The 24964-nt window shown below is 31.3% G+C and overlaps 3 protein-coding genes across 7 annotated transcripts; 1 reads left to right on the top strand and 2 right to left on the bottom strand.

The window, feature by feature from the left end:
- Positions 1-2829: 2829 nt before the first annotated feature.
- LOC111293984 (agamous-like MADS-box protein AGL18) lies at positions 2830-7027 on the bottom strand. 2 transcript variants are annotated; one of them, XM_089743789.1, is made up of 8 exons: positions 6448-7027; positions 5879-6038; positions 5643-5707; positions 5183-5282; positions 4956-4997; positions 4422-4463; positions 4142-4305; positions 2830-3566 (listed from the first exon to the last, which is right to left on the bottom strand). In XM_089743789.1, the coding sequence occupies exons 1-8, from the start codon at positions 6627-6629 to the stop codon at positions 3479-3481; spliced, it is 843 nt and encodes a 280-aa protein (XP_089599915.1). In that variant the 5' UTR covers positions 6630-7027; the 3' UTR covers positions 2830-3478. The 2 variants fall into 2 exon arrangements, with proteins under 2 accessions (XP_089599915.1, XP_022742808.2); XM_022887073.2 differs by having other exon boundaries at positions 2838-3566; positions 5879-5963; positions 6448-7020.
- Positions 7028-18931: 11904 nt separating this feature from the next.
- LOC111294515 (xylan glycosyltransferase MUCI21-like) lies at positions 18932-21268 on the bottom strand. Of its 2 annotated transcripts, XM_022887865.2 has the most exons (3): positions 20857-21268; positions 20702-20779; positions 18932-20500 (listed from the first exon to the last, which is right to left on the bottom strand). In XM_022887865.2, exons 1-3 carry the CDS (start codon positions 21056-21058, stop codon positions 19188-19190), a joined length of 1593 nt encoding a protein of 530 aa, XP_022743600.2. In that variant the 5' UTR covers positions 21059-21268; the 3' UTR covers positions 18932-19187. The 2 variants fall into 2 exon arrangements, with proteins under 2 accessions (XP_022743600.2, XP_089599914.1); XM_089743788.1 differs by having other exon boundaries at positions 20736-20976.
- A 1456-nt stretch (positions 21269-22724) lies between these two features.
- On the top strand, positions 22725-24540 carry LOC111293597 (uncharacterized). Of its 3 annotated transcripts, none has more exons than XM_022886367.2 (2): positions 22725-22941; positions 23503-24540. In XM_022886367.2, the coding sequence occupies exons 1-2, from the start codon at positions 22925-22927 to the stop codon at positions 24278-24280; spliced, it is 795 nt and encodes a 264-aa protein (XP_022742102.2). In that variant the 5' UTR covers positions 22725-22924; the 3' UTR covers positions 24281-24540. The 3 variants fall into 3 exon arrangements, with proteins under 3 accessions (XP_022742102.2, XP_022742103.2, XP_089599913.1); XM_022886368.2 differs by having other exon boundaries at positions 22730-22941; positions 23592-24540; XM_089743787.1 differs by having other exon boundaries at positions 22746-22941; positions 23457-24540.
- Positions 24541-24964: the final 424 nt, after the last annotated feature.

Here is a 24964-nt window from a genome sequence, read left to right as displayed (position 1 = left end):
TATATACACAGTGTTTTCCAAAACTTTTTGTATGTTCTCAACAGCTCTGAGTGCCATCATATGATCACTGTTTGTTTCCATCCATATCCAGTGATCTCCACCGTTCATTACATTTGGATCACCGAATTGATAATCTGAGTAATTTCATTGTCCTAAAAATTTAAACTAATAAAAAATCTGATTATTATATTTAAATATATTTTTCTACTAACATCATCATTTTGCTCGTTCAAGAGGAAATTTGGGGCTACATTCATAAGTTCATTTCCTTACTATTAATCTTCATTAAGTAGTATATAAAAGAGTTTCTCTTGCTTATTAGGATCCATAATTGTGAATCAAAGTTAGCTTAGTTGATTCAAGTAATCACTCTTAAAAAAAGACGTCTAATAAATTTTAAATTTAAATTTTAACATTTCAACCTCTTCTCTAACTTTTAATCTAAAGACTGTTATTTATCCAAAAAAAAAAATCCATATTTATCATTTTAGCAATGTTATTTATTTCAAAGAGTTATAAATTGCATTCAAATGCAATAAGATGTGATTTATCAAAAGTTTAAAAAATCAAGACTGATATCAATTGGATTAAGTTGTTCATGCAATTTATATGTATATGAATCGGAAATTCTGATTTAATATATAATTTTCAATCATACTAATATAACCTATTTTTTATTTTTCAATCTTTTGAAAAATAAAAAATATTCAAGCTCAATTCTTGGAGAAAATTACATGAATGCTTAAACGCTCGATGTTATGTTATATTATATATATCTAACAGGAATAATATATACTATACATAGTTTTTGTTTTAAGATTTCATGTTGAGCGTTGGATGAGAATCGATGAGGGTTTGAAGTGGTTGAAATGAAACATGATGCCGACGTAAACAATGGCAAAACAGGTTTTGACTTTTGTGTCCCACTTTCATTTGAAGTGGTCTAATGCAAAGTCCATATAAGCAGTTATGAAGAGGCAGAAAACATGCCTTTCCCAGCAGGCCAGGGCCATTATTTTGTGCTTCATGAATTTTTTGCTTGGTGAGTTCTTGTTCCTTATCGTTGATGATGTAGAGGTTTAAGCTGGAGATTTTGTTTTTTTTGCTTTTTCAAAGTTCTAAGGTTTTAATTTATATTAATTACTAGTATTATTAAATTATTTTTCCCAAATTAAAAAGATTTTTAAATGGAAAGGCCCACATAGGAAAAAAATGTGCAGGAAAATGAAGGTGCCTGATGTGTATATGTGCAGTAGCAGTAATATAGAGATAAGAAAAGAAGGGTGACGAACGTGATGACGAGGTCAATGCAAAACTATGTTAACCAGAGGGCGGTTTGTCCCCATCTATTTGGAAACCCAAACCCTCCTCAAAAACCATTATTTTTTTCTTATTTAATCTCTAAAAACTTAATAATTTTTCCATACTAATATTTTCAATCAACATCGATAATTAAATTTTTTTTTAAAGAGTTTTTGAACGGTTCCAAACCAAGCATACTCTCGAAACCACGACCATTAATCAGTTTGGAGGACTAGGGATACTGGCCATGGATTTTGCCACAGGGCAAGAAGATCACCACTCAAAAAGGCTGAGATTTAATTTCTTATTGTTCTTTTATGTCATCTTAATTCTACCAACAATTTCGATTGCATCACCATCACCCTTTGTTTATTTACATGATTGAGATTGTTTTCATTAATAAATGTAGTTTTTCCATGACCTTAATTTATTTATATACATAATAATTAAATAACTCTTAAATATAAATTTATATACATCAAATATAATATCTTTAAGTATAATGAAATTTAAATTTTAGATTTAGTAGTTCAAAAGTCTATTCCCTCATCATTAAATTAAGATTTCTCAATGACATAATTGTGATTTTTCCACCACTTAAATTTAGAAATTGTTGTCCTAACAATTAAAACTTAAGATTCGTTTATGAATCTCGATTAAAAAAAAAGTAAGATTTAAATATGAAAGAAGGTTATTTTCTATTATACATATAATATAATACATTAAAAAAATTTTGAATTCTTGAAATTCAATATTTTATGTAGGATAAAGGAAACCGAGAAAAAAGTTCCTTTCTTTTGTATAATCAGCTGATAGAACAAAAAGAAATTAAAAAAAAAAAACGTAATAAAATAATAGATTAAATTATATTAGAAAGTAGATTTGAGGTTTATTTAATTAAGCGGCAGGTAATATGGTGACGGTGTCTATAGTTTTGATGCATGCATGCTTGCTTTTATTAATTAGGAACCCTATATATGGTCACAAACGCATTTCTGTTCCTAAATGACGTGGGATAATATATATATATATATAAACTATTTTATTTCGTGTAGAAAATTTGGTATAAGTTTTTCTCTGTATAACTGCTTAACACTTATATTAATGTCGGCTGAAATTAAAATATTTTAATTATTTTAATTGCTGTAAGTAATTAAAATATCTAAAAAGATATATATATATATATATAATAAAAAAATATTTTAATTATAGGATTAATAAAATAATTTTTTATTTGAAATGTATTTTTTCACTGTAAAAACATCTCATGAAAAGTTTTTTTGTTTAGGCTGAGAAATCAAAATTTTAAACTAAAAGGTTAAATTTTTTTTTTAATTGTTTAGCATTACGTTTGGATCAAAAATAATTTTTGAACGCAAAAAGCTACTTTCAACAATAATGTTGAACAAGGCTAAATCATATAGTTTAGAGTTGATGAAAAAAAGGAGAATTTGTTGCGAAAGAAATCTAGGTCATATCATGTGTGAGCTATTGGGTAACCTAATTACAAGCTTAAGCACAAACAAATAGACCAAGCAATGAAAGTGAAATTTGAAAGCTACCTCTAACTGCTGATGGATGATCAACGAATTACGACCCCAATGCAATATGTTATGTGGTTAAGACTATTTTCAACCACACAAAGTGATCCTTTTCCTTTCTTCCCTGTTTCTTTGTTCCTCTATATTGGTCCAAACAGGATAGGAAAGGAAATAGACAGCCAATTGCATTAGGCAGGGGTAATTAATATGGCCTTCTTCAACTGCAAAATCATTGAAAGAGAGAATAGCTGACCCCCTACCCCCAATCTACAACACCACACAGAAGTTGCTTGTATTGGCCAATTGCATTTTACATCAGCAAGTTGAAATTTGAACAATTAGACTAATTACAATAAAAAGTCTTTTTTTTTTTTTTTTTTTTAATTTTGTTTGCAGACACTACTAGTGTATAGAGCACTAAACAATCTGCACGTTGTGCGACCAACATAAGATAGGCCTGCGTCTAGTTCGCAATTTGCATATAGAATGTGCTGAGTGATCTAAAGCTTTGGTAACCATGATATCACAGCACCGATCAATATATAATATAGCCTAAAGAGATGATTTACTGTTTGAAGAAATTGAAACTAGAAGGTTTTTTACATTGGAAAGGGATAAATGCCATATTGTCAATGTCACTGTGAAGCCAATTGGCTCCCTGAATCAGTGCTGACAGGTTCAATCTTTGCCACTTTCCTCTTGCGGCCAACATCTGATGACAACCTGAGAGACAATCACAATATCAGCACATGATGAGTCTAGTTGAAAACTCTGAAATATAAATGAAGTAATAGAAAACTATGAAATGGAAAAGAAGTAATTAGTTGAATGGTAGATAAGTCATTTTCTTTTTCAAGAAAATGGGTCCATTCAGCACCCAACTTTAATACAGGTCCAACCAAGCATGAATTTTACTTGCTACTATTGCTTGCACTAGTTACAGCCTAAAGCTCTTCCTGGCTTCTTGGCATCTTAAGTAAACCCTCACAAACATATAGCTCGCTTGTCATTGATATAGCATGCGACTGTTAAAATGACCAAAACATAAATGATAAAAATATGAGATCAGACTAGGCATTCAGGAAGAGAAAGACCGGGCATGAACCTCAGGCTTCACCTAGATATGGTTTAACAACCTCCCTTTGGAGGTGGATTTCCCGCTAGTTTTGGGTTCTAGTATCAGGCTCCCAGTTGTTGCATTCCCCCTTCCCCAATATTATAATGAGCAAAAAAAAAAAAAAAAGAATTAAAGGGGATAAATGTTAAAATAAAATGTGAATGACAAATCTGTAACATACCCTAAGTGCAAGGAGGTGTCTGAATGATCATTGTCATCGTTATCATCATCATCCTCGTCTGATGCACAATCATGATCAGCCTTTGGACTCGTGGGAGAGAATCTTATTTGCAGAGGATTGAATTCAAGTAAATTTGGGCTTGTTTTTTGTTGCAGTTCCTCAACCTTAGTACGTTAGGTGGAGCAAATAAAAAATTAGTGAAAATAGTACATTACATATTTGAAAACCTTAAAAAAAAAAACTGCCTTTTTACTACATATAACAGTTGGTTCTGTGGTACCTGTTTGCGTAAAGTCTCATTCTCTTGTATAGCCTTCTGCTCCTGAAAATGAATATTAAACCAGAAAGTATTAATTGCAATCATTTAATTGCTAAAGATATCAACCTGACATAAGAGCATGGTTTTAAAGTTCTAATATGCTTTTTCTGCAGTCATTAGCATGGGGCCTCTACAATGTGCTTAATAGGAACAATTTAAGTAAAAGATGAAAAGCTTATGTCTTGAAATTGAGTGCTGAAAACCCTTTTAAAAACCCCAAAAGTAATGGAACAGTGAGCACCATCACATAGTAATAGAATTAGAAAAACTAATAAAAACATGCCTTTACAACTCTCATTTGGTAGACGGACAATTAAAACATTTAAAAGCATCTTTGTTTTGTCTGGTCACTACACCTGCTTTTGATGGCTGAACAATCAAGTTTTCTCCTCTCAATAAATCACTGCCTAAATTATGCATTGGATTGGCATATTAACTTTTCAAACCATAGCATTTCTACCAAACGTCCAACTGCTAAAAGAATGTACAATTTACCTGTAGTTTGGATCTTTTGAGCTGCTCCAATAGAATTTGCTCCTGCAAGATGAAACTTCAGTTTAAGGGCACTGAACACAGCTTTACAGAGTACAACTTTGACAATCTCTTTCAATAATGGAAGAGTAATAGCCCACGATTAGGCTCTGAGGTGAGCATTAGATATGAGATAAATAATAGCATTAATTTAAGTTTCTTAATTAGCACCATTTAATACTTTTCAGCACCTTTTGTTCCTCAACTGATAATAACCCTTCATTTAGTTGATGCTCCAGCTGTTTCAGTTCTTTGAAACTCAGACCATCCAGCTCCTTACCATTAAGCCGCCTGCAATTCAGAACTTAAATTAGATAATGGAATATCGATGTACATGATCCAGATTCATGCATTTTTCAACTTATTTTATGAAGTTGAGGCCATTGAATTACTCATAGAAACAATTTTTCCTCTTGGAAAACTAAAAATTACAAAATCAATTTCCCTTGACCACATTAGAAGAAAGAAAATGTGATGTCTTGGCATCAATATGATTTTTCCCTTCTTGAGATTTTTCAAGGCCACTAATTTAAACCAAATCATGGGACAAGCAATCATTTTCATTTCTACCACATGGTTATATTTTCTTTCACTTTCACTACCATTTCCTTAGTTATGTAATTTGCAAAAAATAGAAGCAAAATGACATACATGTATGCCGCACGTAGCCTTATGTACTCCTCTTTCAGGGTGTTGACATCAATTGGTTGCGAGTTCTGCTTATTCAACCAATGACAAAAACCAGCATCAGGAATGTAATTATTATTCATAGCAAAAGGATTAATGTAAAGTAAAATAAAAGCAAATGAGAGCTACTAATCAAATCCATCTATATAACATACATCTTAATTGGAAATGCAAAGAAAATTTGTATGAATGTAGCTTACATCTGCTTTTTGTTCATCAGAAGGATGTTCCTGAGACTGACCCACTGCCAGGCCTCTGCTGTACCTTAAAAGAGTGTGTTCCATGCTACATTGATAAAAAAAAAAAAAGTTGTATTCATTTTGAGACTTTGGGGAAATCTTTTGTCCTACAATATTTGGGCTTGAGCCCATGTAAATTTAGGTCAGCTTAGTTTCAGCTATATTTTCATGTAGCAAAAGAAGAAAAAAAAAAAAAAAACAGAAGGCGAAAAAGTGCACCATATGCTACTATCTGCAGATTTTTTTTTTCCCATTTTTAGTGGTTTTCCAGTTCATGGGTTTATCCATTTTTTTCTTGTTAAGAACTTCCCACAAAGCTAATGACTTCCTTTCTTTCTTCTCTGCAACTTTTTTTTCCCAAAAAAAATAATGGAAACCAATCAAAACTCGATTCCAATCAAAAAAAGAAGACTTGGAATGCAAGGTTACGTTCATGATTAAAAACCCTGTTTTCAATCATTAAAAATCATATAAAAAATCCAAAAAAAATTGTTTTAAAAAGAATACTGAAACCTAAAAGGTTTACGTACCTGGTGCTAGACCATTGATAAACCTTGCCGGTGTTAGAGAAAATAATGACGCCAACCTCTGCATCACATAAAACGGACAGCTCTCTAGCCTTCTTCAACAACCCATTACGCCGCTTTGAGAACGTTACTTGCCTGCTATTCAAGTTCTCAATCTTTTTTATCTCAATCTTCCCTCTACCCATCTTCCCTTCTTTTCTTTCTCAGAAAAAAAAAACAAAAACAAAACCCAAATTTCTTTATTTCTTTCTTTCTTTTCTTTGTTTTTCAAAGCAGTGCTGATTGACAACACGAGCAAAGAAGACAGAAAAAATTGCAGGAGATTGCAAAAGTATTTTATGAGAAGAAAGTAGTAATGTTTATATATAACGACGTTTCTTAAATGGAATGGGATTCTGTGGGACAAATAATGAAGGAAAGTGTGACCAAAATTAGGGTATATTATGGAAAGGTGACAGATTAGATACTATATCTAGCAATTCTTCAAATATGGAATTCTAATTATTATAGGAGTAGGTTATTTGGATCTTTCCTTCTTTTAGGACTTTTACTCAGATGTCTTTGTCATTTTACTCAAAATGGATTTCATTTTTGGTTAGGTTTTTTTTTTTTTTATTGTTTTGTTAATAAAATATTTAAACCCAACAGTTCTTTTTTAATTTTTAATTATTTATATATAAATAATTAATGAATATTAATTTTTTATTACTTGACAAGTTTATCAACTCACTATATCTCCATTCATTTAATCATAAAATACATAGCATGTTCTTTCCAAAAGCAGGTTGAGCACGCAAAATTTGCAATTGTTAATGAGATTTGTTTCATTTTTTTTCTTTTAACTGAAAGGTTTAAAGGGCTTTATATCGTTAATAAAAACCCTTCTGTTTAAATTGATTATCCTAAATGCAAATGAAATAGAAAAATTATATTGTTGGTAACTTTCTTTCATCAGAAAAGCTGTTTCTAAACACATCCTTGCTGAATTTTTGGCAATAATTGTCAAATGACAGAGCGTTCTACTGTTAGTAAATCTTGAAAGGCGAGGTTTCCCAATGCTTTTGCCCACTAAATTTGTTTTCAACCATTCTTAGAATTTTTTGCTCTTTGGGTATTCCCCAATTCTTCCAAATTTTTTCCGAGTTTGTTCTTTATTCATGAAATAGTTTCTGACATCCTGACTTTTAGAGAATTTGATTAAGAGTAGTAATTATTCAATCATGTTGTTTTGTTCAACCAATTTATCCAAACTCATTTAAGAAGTTTATTATTTTTATCTAAACCTTAAAATAACAAAGGAATCTTTGGACAAGTTTATAAATAGCCCGTGGATTTTCAAAGCTAAACTATTAACATTAAGTTTAACACTATGTTTGGATAAATATTAATAAATGAAAGAAAATAAAAAAAAAACAAGTTTTTAAAGAAAAAAAACATATATGTTCTTTTTATTTGAATAGTTAAAATTAATAAAAAAAAAAAAAGAAAATGAAAGGAATTTTAACAACTATTATTTGAATAAATAGTGAAAATGATAGGAAATAATTCATTATAATATTTTTTTTCAATTATAACCTTTCTTTTAATAAAGTAACACATAATATACAAATATATCTTTATATTACTTAATTTGTATAAACAAAATTATTTGAACAAAATTAACTATATTTAATACAGTAAGATATATTAGTTAATTATTGATTTATTCTTAATTTTGTGTTCAATTCAATCTTTTAATTTATTCTGATAATAATTTAACTTGTTTTGTTGTTAAAACTTAAAAAATCATAAAATATTTATAAATTGTGATGTTATATAAAATACTCATAAAAAAAATTATCTTGATAGAATGTGTCAATTATATAATCAAATCTAATGTCATAATAAAAATATGGATTTTACCTTTCATTTTCTTAGCTTTTCCTTTAAATTGAAATATTAAAAAAGTGAGGATTATAAAAAAAACAAAAAATTATTGGTTTCTACCCCTTTTCTTTCATTTAAATTATCTAAACAAAGGAAAGATTTTTCTATTTTCATTACTTTCTTTTGTTTTTCTTTCCTTTCCTTCTCCTCCTTTCAATCCAAACATAGAGTAAAACAACTCGAAAGGAGAGGAAATTAAGCTACATCAATGATAGATTTTGATGTTTGATTTTGAGAGAACTAATTAAAAGTTTAAAATTATATATTTTTTATTTGAGTTGTACTACTATATATTTTATTAACATAAAACATATATATAATAATATATTGAAAAAAACAAACTTATAAAATATTAAATTTTATTAAGTCAAAATAAAAGTATAAGAAATTAAAATATAGCAAATAAATCATTTTATTTAAAATTGTGAGCAATGTTCTTTTCCAAAAAAAAATAAAATTTTCAACAATTGAATTTGAACTAAATTTTTTTTTTTTTTATGTTGACAACTAAATTATCTATAAAAAATGCATCTTTCATCTTATTTCATAATCTTATTTTGATGACTTTTATAAATGAAAATATTCATTTAGTTCACCAGTTGTTGTAGATACCATTTTTCAATTTTTATCAAAATAAGGTACAATTGTGATAAAGAAGATAACTTTTGATATTTCACATCATTGTACTTGTCATGCTCAAAATGTTTCAATTGAAATTTCAAATTTAATTGATCTCATTTAGTAGCATCTAAAATTTAAAAAGTTAAATAATTTTTTTTTAAAATTCACATGAATTTTGACTTAATATTTGTTATAAAAATATCATTTTAAGTATTTGTCAATAATGATTAGTAGGTAAAATAAATAGAGAAATATCAATTTAATTTTATCCTTTTAATTTAAAAATCTAAATTAAAATATTCTAATTTAAATTTATTTAATACAAATATAGATCCATATATAAATAAAAAAGAAATTTGAAAACCTAGCCATGCTTACCATCCACCCTGAGCTATATAAAATAATTTTCATGAGTTTAGACGCCAATCCCCTTGCTATCGTTTATACTCCATAAAATAAAGCTATATAATATTGCTTGCATGCACCATCCTATTATTGCTTGCATGCATCATGGTAAGTTCATAAAGTGGGATTTAGTTATAAAAAAATTGTAAACCCTGCATCTATTAATTATGATTAATCATTTGTCAAATTTATCACTTTGTTTATGTGAAAATTGTGAATGTTTTAAATTTACTACTAATCTTCCATTGGTACAATTTTATTATCATATTTTTAATTTTGAAATAAGTTTACATCATATTTAATTTTGAAGTAAATTTGATCAAGATGTAACAATGAAGCCATGTTTTATAGAATATTTAGTCAAAATCTGTTTTATAATTTAAAAAAAAAAAAGAATTTTAAAAATGATATGATATGAAAAAATAGTCATAAAACTAAAATTTAAAAATATTTTATTTTTCTTTCATCATGGCATTTTCTATTAAATAAAATATCAAATCATGATATTTTTATTTAAAATTAGAAATATGATAGTCAATTAATTTACTCCAAAATTAGAAATATGATTATAAAATTATATTCTTTTTTGAATTATAAAATATTTTTTAAAAAATATTCTACAAAATAGTCTCCAATTATTATATTTTGATCAAATTTACTCCAAAATTAAAAATATAATGATACATTTGTTTCAAAATTAGAAATATAATACTAAAATTACATCAATTAAAAATTAGTGATAAATTTGATATATTTAAATGCATAAAATGTTAATTTTATACCTAATTTTTATATTAATTAATAAATTAATACAACAACAAAAAAATTAAATTATATATCCTATAACTCCAAGGAAGTCAGGTGTATTAAAAAAAAAAAAAAATCATATTAGATCACTATTTTGAAATTAATAAATTAACATGATAAATAAAAATATAATAATATTTTAATCATATTTGTTTTGTGTAAAGAATAGAAATTTTGTTAATAGCGTATAAAAATTAAAGATGCATAACACTATCAAACTTGGAAATAAATCCAATAATTACCACAGAAAATCTCAAAAGTCAAAACTGCGTCCCTGTCAAATGTTACTATACTTAGTATCCCGAATTTTTTGGACCATTTATTCCTAAAACAAAAGGCAGTTTTTAGATTTTAATTGAATTTAAACATCATGCATACCTCATGCACAAATGTTGTTCGTGTCTTATACACACATAATTCACAAGAGAAATGTCCTCCACGCCCAGTTTAAATCATCGCCTAAAAGAGAAAAAGCTCAACCTCAAAAACCCATATTTCAAGCTGAATCTTTAACTCCCAACGTCTTTCCTTCCACGGTAAATCTCATCGGTTGATTCAAATCTCTCACGTGGCATAATCAACGGATAAGATTTTGTCCCGCTAGGATTAATGCATTCAATTCAAATTCTACCTCCAATGTTAATCCATTCAATTCAAATTCTGTCCCTAAAATTACTGTTACGATTTTGAATAGCCAAACACCAAAGCAAAAAACACTAGAAGAAATAAAAAAAACAAAAAGAATTGCAATATAAATGTAAAATACTGAAAAAAAGCACACCACCCCCTAAAAAGAAAAAAAAAATCTTTGGATTTGATTCTATTTTTGATCGTGGAGTATTAATATTCTCTCTCTCCAAATCCCTTTTCGTTTTTTTTAGGTCATCTTTGGTTTTTCCTTTTATTTTAAGCTTTCCTCTTCAAGAAAGATACCTGAAAAGATTATCAAAGTATGTTCCTTTATTCAAGTTTTTCATTTTTAATATATTGGGAGATGAGTGAATTGATGGGTATTTATTACTTTGTCATTAAATATTTAAAGATTAGGATTTTTTTTCTCTTTTTTAAACTTTGTTCTAATGAGTTTATTTGATATTGAAAGGAAGAAAGAGGTGAAGGTATCGAGATGGAATATGCTAAAAAAAATAACAATGGCATAACACCACCAATGCTTGGTTTAGTCAAGATCACACATGCAAACTCTGATGTCACCTCTCTAGGGGGACGTTATCCAATGTAAGGATTTATTCTTGGGGTCTTAGGCAACATCAGCTGCATGTACAAGCTTGGCTAGGTTTCATCACTTGCAAGCTCATGGTACTTACGGTAGTGCTCATACATAATATTACACTTTTGGATGACATTACATTCTTGAATGACATTGCAGTTCATCTAGGAAGCATATAATTACTATTGTTCATATCATTTAGTAAATTCGGCTCACATAAGTTTTTTAAGAATCGGTAATACTTGGTTTAGTTTGCTTTTGCTTTTGTAGGAACAAGAAACGAGAAATTAAGATAAGTGTGGCATTTGGAAGGACTCATGTAAAATTTTAGTTTTAGTTTTTAATACCTAAAGGAATATCTTTCTTTCTTTTATGCTCTATTGTTTTATTTTTACACATTGAGAAAAACGTGTTATTTAAGTTATGGGAAAGAAAATTTTGAACAAAAATTTTCATGGAATAAGTAACAATATTTGTGCCATTTCCACCATATATGGACACCTTTCTTATCTTAAGGCATCTACTATTCTTTAATCCTTGTCTATCATTATATAAGTGAAAATCACATTCGGTATCCAATACCAAAAAAGATGTTTAAAAAAGAGATAAATTAATCTCAATCATAAACATACTTAAAGTCTATTAGTCAATACCGTTACAATCAAAAGTAGTACATTCAAAAGACATAAGAATAATAAGAAGTTCAACTCATTGATATTTGAAAAATGCATACATAATCGATGAAAAATACAAGATTCAACTTAAGGACAAGAATCCTATGGCATAACAATAATATTTGTCTTAGTAGTTCAAGTTCCAATAAGAAGAACAAAGACTTGCTAGTTACATTTATACATGAAAAATTGAGATCTAGTGATATAACGCAAGGTTTTTCAAAAGTGGAACAAGTGTTAGAAGTGCATTCGATTAATTCAATATTGATAAACCTAGAAAAGAGAGTTGAGGGTTGGAACAAATGTATAACAAGAATTCTTGGAATTCTTAGGGGATTTGTGATTGGTGCCGAGCTAACTATAGTGCAAAGTTGTATTTTTTTTTTATTAATAAGATTCAAAAGGTTTATCGATCCTAAGAGGTGTCGTAGGTGCAGCATTTGTGACGAACAAGCTGTGTGGGCTTTCTTAAAGCTTAATTTCCATTGAAAGGTGGGTAGAATCCTTTACAGACAACTTAAATATGTGATGGAGTATTTTAAGTGGCCAAGTGACCTTGCTATCATGATCCACTAAGATTTAGCCTTTTGTCTCTTCAATTCATCTTTCCTTCACCCACCAAAGTCCTTTCACTTTATTGTTTACATTTTGGAGGTGAGGTTGTGGTTTTAGTTAATGAGATTTAATTTTTTTTATTCTTAAGCTTACTTTGCATAATATAAACTTTTTACTTTAAATAAAGAGCTTCGTGGTAAGCAATCTAAGTTTTACTTTTAATATTGTTTCTTTTTGCTTATTATATTGTTTTCAATTGCTTATGTTAATTCATGGAATAAGTAAAATAATATTAAAAGTAGTGGTATTTTAATTTAACCCTAAGGCTCTCACTTATCTTAGACTTCTCATGTTATTTTATAAAGTTGGACTAGAGTCAAGCTCAATAGGGTTTTCTTTCCTCGTCGATTCTACCAAGCTCGTTCCATTGACATTGTGCCTGTTTTTCACCTTTTTAGACCTTTCATCGTTGAAACTCGATGAAAAATAGATCTTGATAGGTGTTATTAGCACCCTTCTTAAATTTGTTACCCTTATTGAGTCAAATTTTTTAACTTTGAGCAAATTTTGTATTTTATATTTTTAGGTTTTTCAATTGAGTTTGAAATCAATTTGACTTTAAAAAAAAGTTGAAAAAGTAGGTTGGTTTTTTTTTTTTTTTTTTTAATGTTAGCAAATGGAAAAAAAAGAAACAAGAAAGTAAACTTTCAACTTTTTTCAATGCAAATAAAGTTTCCCTAAAAAAAAATCAACTATTCAAGGCTTTAGTTATTCTTTTTTTTTTTATTAAAGAATTTGTTCGATATTACCATCTTATTGATTGGTTTTTTTTTTTTAACTTTGAAACAATATATGGCTGTTGCATGGTTAGAAACCTTAGTTGGTCCATTGGGTATATTAAGCCAATCATCAAAGAAAAATCTCATTTCTTATTAAAAATAGTTAATCCAGAAAATCTTGCAAGTGAGAGTAGCCTAGGATCTAGCAAACTTAGGTTTTGATGCAAATGTCATAAACTTTTAGATAGATATAGAAGAAATGTTACTAGAATGATATTAACCTTAACATAAAATAAGTGAGACATGATTTTAATTGTGCTCTAATCTTGCTAGCTGGATGTCCAAGTCGTCAATGCCAAATTATTCTTGAAACTAAAAAAAAAACTGCCATTAAATAAAGCTTGGTCACATTACCTCACACCAACGAATTGTTTCACATCTCTTGCAGGAATCACATAAAGGTTACATTTAATTGGTCAATCTAGAAGTACATTTCCTATACGAAGATCCTTAATAACAAAATCCTCAGGAAAATAATAAAAACCACAATTATTGTCTCTGTTTAGCTTAGCAATAGACAATAAATATTTCTTTAATGCTAGAACAAATATAATATTTTTCAATACTAATTTTGTAGAACCAAGACATATAGCAAAATCACCAATATGAGTGATATTTAGAGAATAATCATCACTAATAAAAACACCTTTATTGCTAGCAAAAGGAATTGATTGATGTACCAACGATAGATTGGAAGTCAAGTGACTAGTAGCATCTGAATTTGCCAACCAATAGGCATCATTGTCATTGTCTATTGGAGCATTAAATGGAGCATCATTTGAAATAGTAGTAGAAAGATGAAGACCAACAAAAGAATTGTTCAGATTATAATCAGATTTATTGTAAGCGGTATTGACATGTTACAGTAGTATGGTTGAATTGGTGACAAAGCTAACACTTTATGGCACAGTTTGCATGTTGAAAATGTGAAAATTTGTGTTATCTCGATTATTTGATTGAAAATCTCGTTGAGAAATATGATTTATGCGAGGAAAAGACTGAAAATCATGATAATCATTTCTTTGATTAATCTATTCAGTGTACCTAAAATCACAACAAAGACTGCTTATGAACAAATAATTGCGCTTTCAAATCATTAAAGGAAATGAGATTCTCTCTATTTTCAATAACAAAGATAACTTATTGATATTCAGTGATATTTGGTAGTCCATTCAAAGTATGAATGACCATTCTGAATCAAAGATAGGATGATTTATCACTGCTAAATTATTAAAAATAGATTTAATCTTGGCAAGATATTCTTTAATAGACATAATTCTTTTACTCAAACTCTGCAACTCATCATGCAACAAATCTAATTTTGTTTGACATTGTTAATGAAAAACAATTTTTAAAGTTATCCAAACCTAGTGAGAAGATGATAAACCTAGGACTTGTGCTTATGCACTTGACGACAATGTTGCCTTTAGACAGGAGTTAACAAATTGATCCTTTTTCACCCACTGTGTATATGCAGGACTGGATGCGGTTTCATTATTTTTTATTATTGTTTTAAGAGAAGGTGCAATGGTGCCATCAACATGTCTTATTAAATCACTGCATAATAAAAAAAAAATGTTATCTGATCAAGCCAAAGCAAATAATTTTTTGAGTTTAACTTAATAGAGATAAGGCTAAAAATATTGGGGAAGGAAAAAGATGGTATGAAAGAGGATTGGTTATTGGAAGCCATTAGAAGTTTTAAGAAATAATATATTATAAAAAAAGTTATTAGATTAGAATAATAGAAAGTAACTGTTTTTAGATATGAGAGGAAGACAAATATCTGGATCAGAATTAAAGATGAGCAAAGAGGGAAGGCCACCGCTTTGATACCATGAAACGAATCTGTAAAGAACAAATGTTTTGCCCTATCCTATTTAGGGTTATGACATGTATATTTATATCATGAAAGAGTACTAATATATTTATACATAACTAAATATATAACTATTGACAACATATTTTAATAAGGTCCATTTGCAAAGTTTTTTTTAAGAGCAAGGTAATGTAACTGAGTATACTATTTTTGGCACACCATCTCAAAATGGTGTTACAGAAAAAAGGAATTGAACTTTAGTGGACACGATCAAGAGCATGCTTAGCAACTTCAAACTTTTGAGATCACTGAGGAGGGAGACCTTTAAAACTGCAGCATATATTGAATAGGGTTACAACCAAGGCGTTTCCTAAAACATGATTTGAGTTAATCAAGTCCAACATTTCCTTTTTTGAGTTTGAATATTTCCTTTCTTGCTTAATGTAATTGAAGATGTAACAAACTGGAGTGGCTTCCTTCCAGAGTGAAAGTTATTTGTTTTCTGCAAACAGATTGTATTGGCTTTGTACTAATATTTCTTTTTTATGGAAAGGTCTAGATGGAATGCTAAGACACCGATGTTTGCTCATGTGAGTCCAGAAGGAGACTGTTTTGGAGAAACAATTAGTATTTTGAAGTTTGCTCAGAGAGTTTCAACGGTGGAACTTGGTGCTGCTCGTTTGAATAAAGAGAGCAGTTAGGTTATGCAACTCAAAGAGCAGGTAAATAATTAATTGCATCATTTACTCTAGCAGTTCATCGCTGGACATTTTGGTTTCAGTTACACAAGCCTGCCACGCGGATAGCCTTCATGAAAAATATGTGCAGTTTAAATGACTAAGATGTTAGGTTGATCATCGAGGTTTCTTGACTACATTGTTAGATTAAAAATTTTTAATCTTACGCTCCTTGAGGATTCTTTTATATTTTGAAGTTGTCCTGTAATTCAACAAAACTTTCCAGTTTCCTCCGTAATCATACAAAAATTTTGAATCTTAAGCTCTTTGAGTAGGCCTCTCATTGCTTAACAAATCATAAAAAAGGCATCTCTTTGCTAGGAAATAGTTCTGATTGAGTGTTTATGAACAGAGGAATCACCAGTGAAAATCTTAAGAATGAGAAATCGCTGTTATCCCCCATTTCTTTTTGTTCTGCACACAACTTGTCAATGAGTTGAGCCTTTATTCCTTTGCCGTTTTTTTTTTTTTTAGGAACAACTTTTTGTAACTAGTGAACAAATTTTGTAGATTGAAAACCTCAGTAAGGCATTGACAAACAAGGAAACATAGAGTACACTGTCCTACAAAATGAAGGAACCAAAATCTCCGTTTGAGAAACAGAAGGCAAAAGTGGAGAGCACTCCCCCACGTTCTTAAAGATTGAACATTGTGAATGGTAGCACAACGAAGTCTGAGAACCTTGAAGACAGGAGAGGACCAAAAACTCCATCAGTTTCAACTCGTGCAAGGAGGTTGAGCTTGGAAGGTCCAAGACATGGTAAGGACAACAGTCAGATAAAAGTGCCTGAAGAAGTTAGTAGTAAGTGTTTCCGTGCCAGCCTTTTGTCCGTACTGAATATAGTCAGTTCCAAGATGCAGAAGCAGTTATAAAACAGTTTGGGAATCTCGGCAATGGCAGCTCTATGATGGAGATTTGTCATCCTAAAGCTCCTCGAAGTCCTACTAGTTCTTCCTTTCAAAAGCAAGCTACTGAAGACAGATTGTCGAACAGAAATTCCTAGACTTCAGCTACCAAATACACCTTAACCACAAGTACTTGCTAGAAATGACGTCCAGAACGCCATGCAAGTGTACTTTCAATTGAACTCCTAACAGCCAATGGTGAAGGATCCCAAATAAGGAAAACCCTGCTAACAACCATCGGGAAACTGATTAGTGGCCATGAGAAGAGGTTGGTGAAACTCAGTTCTTATTAGCTATTAGTTAAATTAATGACTATAGTTGCTGGCTCATATAGCTGGAACCAGAGATATTGAACATAGATCATAATTAGGAATGCTGGCGTATTAGAACTAGCGTTTTTTTAAGCGATCCTTTTTGAAGTGTCTAACATTGTATGGCAATTATGTCAAGGTGTGAAACCTTAATTTAACAGAGCATGATTTGATGATGCTACTAAATTATCATCTAACAAGATGCTCCAATCTGAAGATATCTGCATAAAATTACAGGAACCTACTCACTGGAACTAAGGTCACCTATCAGGGGAGAGGGCAATGCCAATGATTTGAAGTCACCAGTCACTGCAAATGCAAGAGCAGTGCGTAGGCAATCACTTACCAGTGTACAAACATCAGGGTCAGGCAGGTCTCGCAGATCTTCTTTTGGAGGGAAAGCCAATCGGCTCAAGCAAGTAACCAAGTGCAATAGCATTATTCTTGCCTGATTTGTGTACTCTATTTTTAATTACCATATTTCTTTCGGCTCGTATATTATGTGTCTATGTCTTTACCTATTTTTTTATGTAGGTACAACTATGAGCAATAACGAGAATGCCAAGACACCATGACGCATCAACAAAGACAACAAAGCAGTTGTTGTGATCTTCTAATACTGGAATGAAAGGCTCCAGTGATGCTTTGACTTAAAGTATACTGACTTGCTGACATTTTTAGAGCGCCTCAGGAATAGCCAGAGCAAATTGGCTATCAGAGTGGGCTAACCTCTAGTTCATGTTGAATGTCAGTTGAGGTTGGCTGATCATAGAATGTCAACTGATTCACAGCTGACCACTATTGCAAGCCCCAGTTGTTTGCCGGATGAGGCAATCTATACTTCATATACTCACTTTTCGATTCATCTATTTCTCGCATAAACTTTGGACCCATTCGAAGATGTCAATTTTCTTTGAGGTAACATTAGGAGGCACAAAATAAATCACATAAATTTTCTGTGACAGTCCATATTTCTCTTTGCTTAGCAGCATTTTTACCGACCTAAGATATTTTAGGTAGTTTTTTTAAAGTAATCACTTCTATTTTCGAAATTGGAAATTTAGACTTTACCTTTGCCTCCCATCATTCCCGGAACTTTTGTTTGCTGGAAAATGACACTCTCTTGACAAAGATCGTTATAGTAGGGCCACTTGAGTTTCCCAAGAGATCCAAAACTAAACAGATAAAAGAATTGGGCATCCACAACTTGAAACAAGCTGGTGAGAGAGCAAACCTAGACAATAAATTTGGCTGAGTCTCCTTATTTAAAGTTGAGGAGAAAATCTTTAGATGATAAAAATAGTAACAGAGAAAGATAAATCTCCTCTAGCCAAAAACTCCATGTTTCAGGTCTTAGACCAAACCGATGTAAACCATGTGCCTCAAAACCAGGATTGCAGAAGAGCCAAATATAGGAAATGCAAACCACATGCAGTAGTTAAAGAAATTTAGGGTCGTAAACATACCAAGTGCCACAAATGCTACCTTCCTGACCTAAAAATCAGAAAAGCATAATTTGCAATGCCAATTGGCGGCACCATAAGTCAACTGTTTTTTTCCCCATTAAACCGATAGTGAGTGAATAAGAACTTGCAGAAGAAAAAAGAGAGTAATCCATTATTCAATGCATGAAATATATACAAGTATCAGTCTTTTCAATTTATAACAATGAATAAATTTCAATATTTCATTAGCTTAAGAATATGAAGTACAAAAGTTTTACAGAAAATGAAAGAGAGATTGGCTACTCATTTATGTTCAATTAGCTTTTACCAAAATGAAGTTTATTTTGTATGGTTTTCCTACCATACAAAACAGACAAGTCGAAGAAGATAAACCTCTACAAACGAAAGTTTACACATTATCATGCTGTGCTTGCCAATCCTCAACAATCAAGTATAAAGAATAATGAAAATTACTGTGACTGGAGACGTGATTGAAGGTGGATTCTAGTGATATAGTCATAAGCACGAACCAGCCGCTTCTGAAATCTTCTCAGGTTTAGTTTTACGGTTTGACCCTCAAGATAGATCTTCTTAGTGTATTCCCATCCCTTGCTAGTTAAACTTGAAGGATTTCTCAGAGCAGGATCATCTTTATCATATTCATCAAACAATGAGCTCTCTCTAGGCGTGATTTTGTAGCCAATATACTTCAAACCAAGCTTCCTTGCAGGCTCTCCATAGTATGTCTCAGCTGCCCAGTCTGTTCCTAGGGGAATAACTTGAATAAAAACAGAGCCAGATTTCATGAATAGAAAATGAGTCATGGCAGCACCATGGACACCAATCATGACATCACTTGAATTAAGTGCCCTATAAATCTTTGCTAATTCTGTTGTTCGTTCAGGCCTCAGAACATGAACCTGAAACCCAATTTCCCCTGCTACTTTCACCAAAATGTTCTCATTAGTTATAGCTCTAGAACCGTTTCGAGACAAGATAACCAACTTTGGTCTCCATGCTTGATATTGCACCTTTGTTCCAATATCTAATGCAGACCCTGATGTTGGGCGGAAAGAGATTTTCTTCTCTTGTGCTTCTCGTTCCTCATCCTGAATCAAACCTCTAATTCTAGGCCAGTAAGCTCTGTCAAGAAGGTCTCGAAAATCCACAATACTCTTATTGTTTTTCATCAATGAAGAGTCCACAGTGAGCTCATCATGGATCCTCAGACCAACAATTGCCTCGGTGAAGCAATGTGTTCGATTGTCTCCACTAAAGTCTATCATTGGATAATCTGAAAGATGTGAAAGGATGTCACCATACTTCATAAGCCACCAATTATGATATTCAAGAATCACAAACACAACCTTCTTTTTAAAATGCTGCGAAGTGATGTACAAAGGTAAAATCCCATCATTAAACTCGTGATAAACATTGCCGGTATAGCCTCCAGTTGAGAAGACAATTGCTGGAACGTTATGAATCACATCGCAAGGATGGTGAACGCCCAAATGTCGTCTCTTTGAGATAAGGTCCAATTCATCAATGGTGTTCATTACACTCGTTTCCCATTTCCGGGTATAAGGTTTGATCGTTTCATGTTGTAGTTGATCATCTTCCTCTTCTTCTCCATCATCAACCATACTCGAAACATAATTAATGACACCATAGCTGTTGTTTGATGAATAAAGGAATACTGAAGAGGAGGGAGAGAGTGTTCTTACGTCACCCTTCATAAAACAAATATCAGAACGAAAATGGCTTCTGTCACAGCAAATTGTACCTGTATATAGCACAAGAACAACCATAAGATTCAAATAAACAGTCGGGGACAGTGAAAAATCAATATGATTCCTTTGAAAAAATGAATCAATTAATAACATATACTCCTATAGTTTAATCTTGTATGTCAAGCAAGGCTTTAATATTCAAAAGATTACAAAAAAAAAAGGAATTCAATTAAAGGCAACCAATTTCTACAAACCATTAGAGATTGAAGAACAAAGAGGAGTATTTACATCCATGTCACCAGTATGGCCTTCATTTAGTACACCAAATGAATCTGCAAAAACCACATAAGAGAAGTCAAAAAGCTGAAACAGAGAAACAAAGCCAAACACAGGAAAGAGAAGAGCTTACAGAGATAAGATAAAGCAGAAGAAGAGCTAAAGAAGTGAGGAGCCAATACGAAGCTACAAGAGAGAAGAGAAAGCAAGAGGATAGAGAAAAGTTTAAGCCTTCTTCTTATGTAGTAACCAGGGTTTGATGAAACAAAAACAAGAGTCCCTGTCTCTTCATCTCCACCCTTTTTGAACTGATTATAACGCTGATAGTGCACCATTTCTTATGTTCAAAACCCAATTTTTTAAAATAATAATGAAAAAAGAAGCTTGCTTTCTATGGACCTGTTTGATCAGCTCTATGTGCTAGGCTTAACATTGTAGTTTGCACTAATCAACCCAACAACAAAAAGAGAGAGAGAGAGCTTGCTTTCTATCCTGCGAAGCAGGCAGCAGCCTAGCTAGGTAGGAGAAGAAATAGAGGAGTTTCTGGGGTTTTTTTCTCTTCTTTTCTTTGATAATGAGAAGAAAACAAACAAACAAAAGCTCTCAAAGCAGACGCGTTGTTTGAAGAGGAAGGCTTCATTTCGTTTTTTTGGGTTTGGGCAGTCAAATAAGACTTGATGGTGCTCTTTGTTCTTTGTTTTCCGGGGGTTTCAACTTTCAACGTTCAAAAAACACTGTTTGCCTGCAAATTCACGCGCCTTCCAAAGCTGTTCTGATCTGTCACATTTGCCAAACTTTGTTTTTTTTTTTTTTTTTTGGTTAGGCCAAAACTTTGTTTAGCAAAAGCCAGCAATTTTATTATTTTTATATGCATTTAATAAATTATTGTTTAATAAAATATCTCATTAAATATGATTTTAATCCTAATTTTATGGTCTAAAGATGAGATTATCAAGGAACATAATATAAAATAAAATAAATGTGTGATGTACAGATGAATCAAGATAAAAAAATAATAATAAAAAAAGATACCTAGGAAAATGAATTATCTAAACCCCAAGCAATATTTTTTTGGTACATAAGTCTCGAGGAGTATTACATTAAAGAAAGTTAAACTTTGCAAAATACTTATTAACTTTTTACAAGGTTGTCAAAAATTAAATTTTAATTATTAAAATTAAAAGTTTGATATTTTATGAATAAATTATATGATTTTTATAAAATACAAATGTTTTTTAATTTTATTTGATATAATTCCTTTTTCAAAATAATTTTAAAAATATATTTATTTTTATCGATTTAATGTATTTAAATGTTTCTTACAAAAATCAAACTTTATTTGAAAAAAAAAAAGAGAGAGCACATCTGCTTTTGATAAGTATTAGCCTTTATGTCTCATATTTAATAATTAATATTTAAGAACCTTTCAAAAAAAAAAAGAGAGAAAGAATTTTATGTTATACACTTGCCCATAATGAAATATGAATTTGTAGTTATTGAGCTTATGTTTTAATTTGTATTTAAAGATTTTTAATAAAAATTTTCATAAATTTATCGAATTCATACTAGCTAATATATCCTCACACTCAAAATGCTTATACTAATAAGAAGTTTAACAACTTGGAATCAACCATACGAGTAAATGGCAAGATTAAAAAAAAAAAAAGTTTGAAAAAACGGTGGTCAATTTAAAAATAACAAAAAAAATTCTATCTTTTTTTTTTTTATTTTTTAGATGTCTTAAAATTATATTCTCTTTTTTTTAACATATAAAACTTATTATATTTTATATTTTAAAATTATTTTTTTATAATTTTTTAATATTAAAAATTATAAAACTTTAATTTTATTAAAAAAAATTCGAAGAGAATATAAACCTACAAAGTAGAGTTATCCGCGTAAAGCAAGAGTGCAAAACGAAGCGTTGTATTTGGATTGAACCCAGGCCCATAATGAAGTCCAAGTACATAAACGGTGGACTTTGACTGTGGATCGAAGGATGTGGCTATACAAAGAGCAGTAGCGCCGAGAGAGGGCGAAAGGGCTGTGTTCGGTGTTTATTTCAAATTTCTTCTTGCCTCTGCCTATTGCTAGGTTTTTTTTTTTTTTTTTCGAGTAGCAGCTTTCAAGGGCTCTGCCTCCCTCCACCAGATTTCTGCAATTTCATCAAACAATCAAAGATCTCAAACACTAACGACGCCATGTACGGATCCAGAGGGTAAGTTCGTTAAAACCCTGATTTTAACTTTTATTTTGGTGTTCTTAAATGGAATTAGGGTTTCTGCTCTGATTTTGTATCGGTCTTGACAAAATAATTAAAAATTAATTGGATATAATAAATGGAAAATATACCCCAAATTTAATTTTGGACTAAATTTCTTCATTTTCTATATAAAATGCCTCAGATTCCAACTTTTTTTTATTCAGTTTGTTTTACACTGAGAACTATTCAAAAGTAACGTTTATGTTGGGTGCCTTTTGGTCTGATGAATTTGCTTTTATTTTATGAAAATGAAAGATAAAAGTATGGAAACTTAGATTAGTTATGGCATATCTGATTTGGTGCGTGTGTGATTCTTAATCTTTGTGCTGGTAATGAGATTGTTTGGGTAAAATGTAAAATGGAATTCTGCTCTTTATAAACCAGTCTGTTTGCAAAAATAATTTATTAATGTAGGAATTTAAGAAATTAGGTGTTGGAAAATTGTGGGTTGGGTTTGGTTTTATTAACAGGTTTAGTGGGGGATTTGTTTTGCTTTCTGGGTATGGATAATTGAAGGGCAATGTTGGGAAGCGGGGGGGTTTCGGATGGGTACGAGGTCGGCACAAAGAGACAAAGAATGATGGAATCAAATCCCTACTTCGCAGTGAGCAGCGGTATGAGCAGCTATCAACCTTACGGTTATGGTGGTGGCTTCCAGCCCCCTTCCTTTCCTGTGGTACGTCTCAGGGGTCTCCCTTTCAACTGCACTGATATCGACATTTTCAAATTCTTTGCTGGACTGGACATTGTGGATGTTTTGCTGGTCAACAAGAATGGAAGGTTCTCTGGAGAGGCCTTTGTTCTCTTTGCAGGGTCCATGCAGGTTGAGTTTGCTTTGCAAAGAGATCGTCAAAACATGGGACGTCGCTATGTGGAAGTATTCAGGTGCAAGAGGCAAGATTATTATCATGCTGTGGCTGCAGAGGTAAATTATGAAGGAATTTATGATAATGATTTCCACGGAAGTCCTCCACCATCTCGAGGAAAGAGGTACAACGATAAGGACCAAATGGAATACACTGAGATACTGAAGATGCGTGGTCTTCCCTTCTCGGTGAAGAAACCTGAAATTGTTGAATTCTTCGGAGACTTCAAGATCGTGGAAGATAGGATACACATTGCATGCCGCCCTGATGGGAAAGCTACTGGAGAGGCATATGTGGAGTTTACTTCTGTGGAGGAGGCAAAAAGAGCGATGTGCAAGGACAAGATGACAATAGGGGCCCGGTATGTGGAACTGTTTCCTTCAACACCGGATGAAGCTCGACGGGCCGAGTCAAGATCAAGGCAGTGAAGAGGCACTGTAATGAGGGGTTTCATGTGCAGTCGTTGTTTGTGTTATTCCAGCCAACTTTGCATGCTCCCTCAGATTTCTAGTATAATTTTCCTATGTGTCGCTGGTATATCTCCCATTAGGTTAAATATGATATAATTATTAGTATGTTGTCAATGTACTTTCTTCTCTTATAAATGTTTAATTCTGGTTTTAAGGATAAAAATATTCAGATATGCAATGTAGGCCTTACCTTTCAATTCAGGCTCATGATTTTCTTTTGGGGTATGGTGTTAATTTCAGCATGTTATTCTATTTGATATTGCCGTTGAAATAAAGAGAAAGCTTCTCGCCTTCTCCCATGGTTATGCTATCAGCCCGGACTTCGTTACGGATGGCCCAAAGTAACACACATTCTATACGGAGACATTCGTGTAAGGGGTGAGAGCAAGCGTGATTGTACCATGGTTAAAAAGAAAAGAAAGAATTAAATGGGTAGGTTTTGGTTTTTTTTTTTTTTTTTTGGTGGCAAAGTAAACAATGATTTAGGTTGATACATTGTTTAGGTAAAGTTATGTCCTCAACACTAAGGCGGCTCTCGTTGGTCGGTAAGAAAATAAACCCTTCGGCCAAAACAAAAGAAGACCACTCATTTACATCTTTTTTTTTTTTTTCCAACAAAAAATCATTTTCCCTGTCCAAATT

Source organism: Durio zibethinus, chromosome 14 (assembly GCF_047325235.1).
Source record: "Durio zibethinus cultivar Kanyao isolate XHJ-2024 chromosome 14, ASM4732523v1, whole genome shotgun sequence".
Taxonomy (NCBI): Eukaryota; Viridiplantae; Streptophyta; class Magnoliopsida; order Malvales; family Malvaceae; genus Durio; species Durio zibethinus.
Note: the sequence above shows the minus strand (reverse complement) of the source record. Positions and strands in the feature narration are given on the sequence as shown.

Coding starts and splice junctions, on each gene's coding strand:
- LOC111294515 (XM_022887865.2), bottom strand. CDS start 21,058: ATGGTGCACTATCAGCGTTATAATCAGTTCAAAAAGGGTGGAGATGAA. Junction 20,780..20,856: donor TTCTGCTTTATCTTATCTCT/GTAAGCTCTTCT, acceptor TGGTTTTTGCAG/ATTCATTTGGTGTACTAAAT. Junction 20,501..20,701: donor TTGTTCTTCAATCTCTAATG/GTTTGTAGAAAT, acceptor TGCTATATACAG/GTACAATTTGCTGTGACAGA.
- LOC111293984 (XM_089743789.1), bottom strand. CDS start 6,629: ATGGGTAGAGGGAAGATTGAGATAAAAAAGATTGAGAACTTGAATAGC. Junction 6,039..6,447: donor TATCAATGGTCTAGCACCAG/GTACGTAAACCT, acceptor CATGGGCTCAAG/CCCAAATATTGTAGGACAAA. Junction 5,283..5,642: donor AGGCTACGTGCGGCATACAT/GTATGTCATTTT, acceptor TCTGAATTGCAG/GCGGCTTAATGGTAAGGAGC.